This window comes from Cucurbita pepo, chromosome 17, assembly GCF_057944985.1.
Source record: "Cucurbita pepo subsp. pepo isolate OVF chromosome 17, ASM5794498v1, whole genome shotgun sequence".
NCBI lineage: Eukaryota > Viridiplantae > Streptophyta > Magnoliopsida > Cucurbitales > Cucurbitaceae > Cucurbita > Cucurbita pepo.
In genome coordinates this window covers 12,582,386-12,589,015 of record NC_141814.1, presented here as the reverse complement: position 1 = coordinate 12,589,015, position 6,630 = coordinate 12,582,386, and the positions used below count along the sequence as shown (strand labels likewise).

The window sequence follows — 6,630 nt, the reverse complement described above, 5'->3', positions numbered from 1 at the left end:
CAAAACAATTAAAGATATCTGATACTTATTTTTCAATGCATTATTTATATTTATAGAAATTACAATAAATAATATTTGTATTTATTTTATATAATTAATTCTCTCGTATATTGATTACAAAGGACTACTTTCAATTAGAAACATTTTTTTTAGAATAGTGTATATATAACCTATTTTATTATTAACTATTAATTGATATAATCTACAAAATATTGATTAACAGTTTAATAAATTATTTATTATGTTAATATATGTTACCGTAAAAATGAATTAAGCAAATAGTCATATTCATTTATATTATTTTATAATAATAAAATAATGTTATATTGACATTATTATCATAATTATTGCAATAAAGATGAGGCAAAGAAAGAGAGGTGCAAAAACCATATTTTTTAAGCATAAAATAACAATAAGATATCTTTAATTTATAACAATTTATTAACGTTCAAATCAAACTTAATAATTGTTAAAAGTTTAATGAATTTCTTATCTAAGTAAATCAAACTAATTAAGAATTAAATATGTTTATGAGATATAAAGTGTAAATTGTTAAATAATAAAATTAATATTTAATTTTGATGGTTTTTTTTAGGTAAAAATTAAATTATTATAAATTAAAAAATATAGATAATGAAATGTACTATTGAGACAAAGAAATTGCACTAAAGATCAGAATAAATCAGATTTATATCTAATTAATATTTTATTTCCAATTAAAATAAATAAAACTAAAAAATCCCGCGTTTATTCTACGCAACTCAATTACGAAATTACCCCCATGCCCCAAAATTCTGCTGCGCTAAACTCGAAAGCTCTAACCTTCACGATTTTCGCTCTGTGAAAAACTCTCCCTCCAATTTCCAGTTCTCTACGAAAGGTCCAATCTCATGGCCTTTGTCAATGGCGACGCAGAAATCACCTCCTTCGCCTGCTCTTCAGAGATGGAGAAGTTCCTCTGCGACCGCTTGAACGACCCTTCTCAGCCCATTGCCGAGCGCTTCCGAGCTCTGTTCTCCCTCCGCAACCTCAAGGGCCCCGCCCCTCGCGATGCCCTCATTCTTGGTAAGCTAATCATTTTTTTTTTTTTCTAAATTTTCCTGTGATTTGAAGTTCGAGTTGTGTTTAATCTGTTCAATTTTGTTCTTATTCCGTTTAATTGATTGTCGAAATAAATGCCTTGCAATTTCTTGGAAGTAGTCTGTTTAGTTATGCCCTCGGGGTTTGCTATCTGAGAATGATAATCTGCTATGGGGTTCGTTGATATTGATTGATATTTGGTCGTCGTCTTTATTTAACTTTTACCTCATGTTCTTCTTTTGAACTTGCCTGCTATGGAGAGCCTGAGACATATTTTTCACGTTACGATGTAAGGCTGGAAATATAATTAATTAAGAAGGGGAAAGAAAAACTCATTGTACGTATTTTTCTGTGCTTAGCGACTAGAGATCCTTCGAATTTGTTGGCTCATGAGGCTGCATTTGCATTGGGCCAAATGCAAGATACAGATGCAATCCCAGCGTTAGTGACTGTTCTTAATGATCTTTCGTTGCACCCCATTGTTCGGCACGAGGTGAAATTATAGAGCCCCCTTTGTTATCCTGCTTGTTTTGAATTTGATGTAGTGTTCTGTTCTTCCATCTAACCAATTGTGTTTGCTTCTGTAATGGTGTAGGCAGCAGAAGCTCTTGGAGCTATTGGCTCAGAGAGTAATATTCCTTATTTGGAAAAGAGCTTGGCTTTAGATCCTGCTCAAGAGGTTAAAGAGACATGTGAATTGGCCCTTAAGAGAATTGAACAACTGAAAGATTCTAGTAACGAAGGTGAATCATCCACAGTTGAAAAGTCGCCATTTCTGTCTGTCGATCCAGCTGCCCCAGCTTCTTCTGATTCTTCAGTATGTCAACTTAGGTATGTCGATGCAATTGTAATAAATGCTATATACTATCAACCTTCTATAATAAGGATGTTGCTTGATAGTAGCTTCTAGTAATGGTTTCTGATTACTTTTGCTACCTCATTTATCCATTTGAAGGGAAATTCTTCTGGATGATGATAAGGGCATGTATGAGCGCTATGCAGCGCTCTTTGCTTTACGGAATAATGGCAATGATGAAGCTTTAACTGCAATTATCAACTCTTTAAGATCCAAAAGTGCTCTGCTAAAGCATGAGGTTCGTTTTAATGACCCATAATTTTATTTCACCATATTAACGTGGATTGTAATTTCTTAATGATCATATGTCATTTTTCTTTTCTCTTTTCGAACTTAGTCTGATCTTGAATTCTTAATTCTTTTACCTTTGGAAACAAACCTAACAGATTTTTGGACAATAATTTAGTTTGAATGCTCAGCATGCCATGCCACTTTGTGGAGACACCATTTCCTGATTTGATGTTGGTACTTTCTGGAATTATTAGGTTGCTTATGTATTAGGCCAATTGCAAAACAAAGCAGCTTCAGATGCTCTCTCCAATATTCTTGAGGATGTTAATGAGCACCCAATGGTTAGACACGAGGCTGCCGAAGCTCTTGGTTCCATTGCAGGTATAATTTATTTGTTGTTTTGTTAAACATGCTTGTTCTTTTGGAACCCAAAAGTATTATTTTTTCCTTCTTTACTTTCTGATAGAAATTTAGAAAGAAAATACAACTGGACTATGTGCTTTGTAAAGAATCCTGAAAAAGACATCTGTTATTGTAGTGTGATGGGTCTTACTTTTAGTTGTATGATAAATCACAAAAGAAATCATCTGCATACTATCCAAAGTAACTAGTATGTTTTGATCCTTCATTTTTTGACTATCAAGTCATATAAGCTCTTTCAAGACTCAAGAGTGAGGTACAAAAAGGAGGTGTATATTTTTTCTGATGAGGCACACAAAATATGATCCAAATAAGATAACTATTTTATAAATAGAAAACATAGCATCCTGAAACGTGAGCATTACAATAAATTAAAAAAATTGGAGCTTTTTCTGAGAGGCTGTTTAGAAATGTAGGCATCTAATTTTAAGGGGAAGAAAACTTTCAAACTGAAGGCAGAGTGGCACACCCCTTAGTGAGGTTGCTTGCCATGAGTATAAGAAAATTCCTTGATGCTTCCATACTCTAGGCCTAGGGGTGGGTGTGGATTTTTGTAAGGTGTGTGCGTGTGTGTGTGTGTGTGTGTGTGTGTGTGTGTTGGTCCAATAATCTTCTGAAAAGCTTGTTGAGATCGTTTATTAAATGTTTCTTACTACAAAATTCAATATAAAAAATAGGACTTAAACCTTATCTTTACTGAGTTACCTATTAGGAACGTTAGTTCATGAATAGTAGAACTATGCTGGAACATGAAATTGAAGTCCAGCGGTAACTGATCAGAAGAAGGATATTTTGTTACGCTAAATAACAAGTTATAGCCGGTGCCTCAGTTGCTGTGTGCTTCTTTATTAATTGGATTATTATTTTGTTTTCATTGTATTTGTAGACGAAAGAAGCATAGCACTTCTCAATGAGTTTGCAAAGGATCCTGAGCCTATTGTCTCGCAGAGTTGTGAGGTTGCACTAAGCATGCTGGAGTATGAAAGGTTGGGAAGATCATTTGAGGTATACATTCTGGACTCCCTGACCATACTTTAATGGATACGTTTTTTCTGTATTGTCTGATTAAAATACCTGTAAGTAACTTAAGCTAATGCACCCTGCAGTTCCTGTTCATGCAATCTCCTCAAGTGCAATAAGTTGCAACAAACAGAAAATAACATCAATTGCGAAGGTTAGAATCAGCCCCATCTCTTGTTTGTCTGCAACAAATTGATATAGTTAGAAACTGAGAGCTTGTTTAGTTTTATAGGTGATATGCCTTTGACTTAGTGGAGATAGTCAAGATTGGAGCAATATAGACAGTAATTATCTATGTTTATTGTTCCATTTGGATATATCGAAACTTTCCTCAATTGGAATGAAAGATACAGAAATTTTACTAAAAAAGATATTGAAAATTATATATTTTCCACATATTAGAAGATTTCTTTTTCTATTTTTATTTCTTACAATTTTTATTCTTTTTACTGAGTAGTCTGTAACAGCCCAAACATACCATTAGCAGATATTGTCCACTTTGGCCTGTTACATATTGCCGTTAGCCTCACGATTTTAAAACACGTCTATTAGGGAGAGGTTTTCACACCCTTCTAAAGAATGTTTTGTTCCTCTCTTCAACTGATGTGGGGTCTCACATAGTCTGATTGTTTGTCGATTTTTCTCTTTCTCATTTGGTTATGAGAGCCAGAGGGCCATAGTAGCGAACCTCTTGGACAAAGTATGTTGGATATTCGTACTTAGCAAGTTCTAGATTAGCTACAATCAGGTGGAACATTTACGGTTGATACCTTTGCTTGTGTTTACTTATACGAGTTTCAACTTTACCTCTTCAACAGAAAAAATGTTTCCATATAAATGACTTTCTAGAGGCATCTAAAACTTAACTAAAACCAACCCTACCTTCAGTCGGGTTAATCATTTCTTAAACCTAAACCTGTCATCTAAAACTCAACTAAAGCCAACCCTACCTTCAGTCGGGTTAATCATTTCTTAAACCTAACCCAAAAGAAGAAGAAATTGATACGAGTTTGATGGGCAGGCCAACATGAAAGAAGAATGTTTGGTAATGACATCCCTTCCACCTTGCTGTAAAGCCGAAGCAACTGCTGGTGTGATTTAACGTTCAAAAGAAAAGAATATATAGATAAGGCAAAGAACAAGAAATCATTGAATGCATGCATGCATGCTCGAGGTAAGAAAAAGCAACAAATTGGGAGATGCTGAAAAGACAGGGGAATAGGAGGAACTAGATAGGTATATGTATAGGTATAGGCATAGGGATAGAGATAGGTGAGAGAAGAAAGCTACGATCATACTCGAGCAAGCTCGTGAACCTAATGATGGTCTTTCTCTTCTGTTGCCAAACCGATCCATAATAGAATAGCCAAATAGGCGAAGTAGCTACCATAAGTTGTTTCCTAGTTCGAACCCTTTTAGCTACGAAATTTGTACTATTTTCTTGCTATGGAAGGTTACTCTCTCAAATTCATGTCGGAAAAACGTGCAAGCATTGGAATATCAGCAAAATACTGATAGTTTAATAGATTAGATACTTATTTACCTTCCTATCTACTAAATATAATTTAAAAAGTTAGTTAATAATTAAAACTTAATTATTAATAATATGATTATTTTATTTATTTTTATGTGAATTTTAGAGTTTGCGTGCTGCTTACGGCAATGCAATTGATTTGGACATTTTTTTAACGCAAATCCAAATGCTGAGCTGGAAGCAATCAACGTGGTACTAAGTGGGGCCCGCAGTTAAAATAACATTATTATAAAAAGTGAAAAAGAAAATACCCAAAAACAGAAGGTAAAAAAACAGTATCACCCGCGGGTTACGTCAACGTCACAATCAATAATCTTGTTGGTGACACGTGGACGGCAATCCAGAAATAGAGTGCGGCCATTTTGTAGTTCACTTTAGTCACTGTCACAAATCCCAAATGACCTACCCGGGATGCTTAATAATGCCCACAGCTTCTACTTTTTCATCTCAAGGTTTTGGAATGTAGCTGTTGTATATAACCTTTTGTTGGATGTCTCTAGATGTTAAGTCTTTGGGAATTATGAAATGTTGTCCAATTCTTTGAATTATAGATTTAATCTATAAATTTTTAGTTTTTTTTAACATTTTTTTCTCGGTATTGAGATCGACTAAGTCAAAACTAAATTGAAAAGTCAACTCTGTCGAGAGGACAACATAGTCTCAATGCTGCTATAAAATACGAAAGAAAGCACTACGAAAGGGCTAGAATATTGACACACTCAAATGTTTCAATGCTACTACAAGTCAACTTCGACAAAAAGATGAGCTCATCTCGTTTTATGTCATAACATTTTTTTGTATAGCATTGAGACGCTCGAACGTTTCAATGCTACCATTAGTCAACTTCAACAAAAAAGATGTGTATGCCTCATCTTTTCTACAAGACACTCGTGATATTGTGTGCCTTAAGTTCTTTAGGGTTTTGATCTAATGTTGTATCCAAGTAATGTTTTAACTCTCTCTGGAATAGATCTTTCCTATCATATGCAATCTTATATATTCTTGGTAGACTCTTACACTTCAAAGTTTGAAGATCAATATAGACAAGAAAAAAAGAATCTTACACTGATCGAGCATCATGCCACAAAGATGCATAAATTTTTTAGTTTTGTAGTGCCAAACTATCGAGTTCGATCAGTTTGAGATATGTTCGAAGCTCGATAGAAGAGAAACCAAAAGGAGATGATATTAATAATATTGGTAGAAGTTGATCTGCTTAGGAGACAAATACTCATTCAAAGTGAGAGACCAGATCCAAGACGCTTACGTACTATAATAAATGACCTAATACTCGAGAATCTAGGTCTCAAAATAACGAACAAGAATGAGATTGATTGATGAAGTTGTATCTATTCTCCAGAGAACGGGATCATTTTTTTCCGAAAAAGTGATTCCCAGCCCAAACAATTCATCGCAATCTTCTCTCGAGATGAACAACATAAAATAACATATAACAAGCTAATCCAAACACATAAGGTATAGTGGCATT

The 6,630-nt window shown here is 34.2% G+C and overlaps 1 protein-coding gene across 3 annotated transcripts; it reads left to right on the top strand.

The window, feature by feature from the left end:
• The first annotated feature begins 788 nt into the window (after positions 1 to 788).
• Positions 789 to 5,045, top strand: LOC111808421 (ARM repeat superfamily protein). Of its 3 annotated transcripts, none has more exons than XM_023694373.2 (8): positions 789 to 1,065; positions 1,440 to 1,573; positions 1,676 to 1,911; positions 2,036 to 2,174; positions 2,422 to 2,548; positions 3,474 to 3,592; positions 3,694 to 3,761; positions 4,629 to 5,045. In XM_023694373.2, the coding sequence occupies exons 1-7, from the start codon at positions 891 to 893 to the stop codon at positions 3,724 to 3,726; spliced, it is 963 nt and encodes a 320-aa protein (XP_023550141.2). In that variant the 5' UTR covers positions 789 to 890; the 3' UTR covers positions 3,727 to 3,761; positions 4,629 to 5,045. The 3 variants fall into 3 exon arrangements, with proteins under 3 accessions (XP_023550141.2, XP_023550140.2, XP_023550139.2); XM_023694372.2 differs by lacking the exon at positions 4,629 to 5,045 and adding an exon at positions 3,840 to 4,003; XM_023694371.2 differs by lacking the exon at positions 4,629 to 5,045 and adding an exon at positions 3,832 to 4,003.
• The last annotated feature ends 1,585 nt before the right edge of the window (positions 5,046 to 6,630 follow it).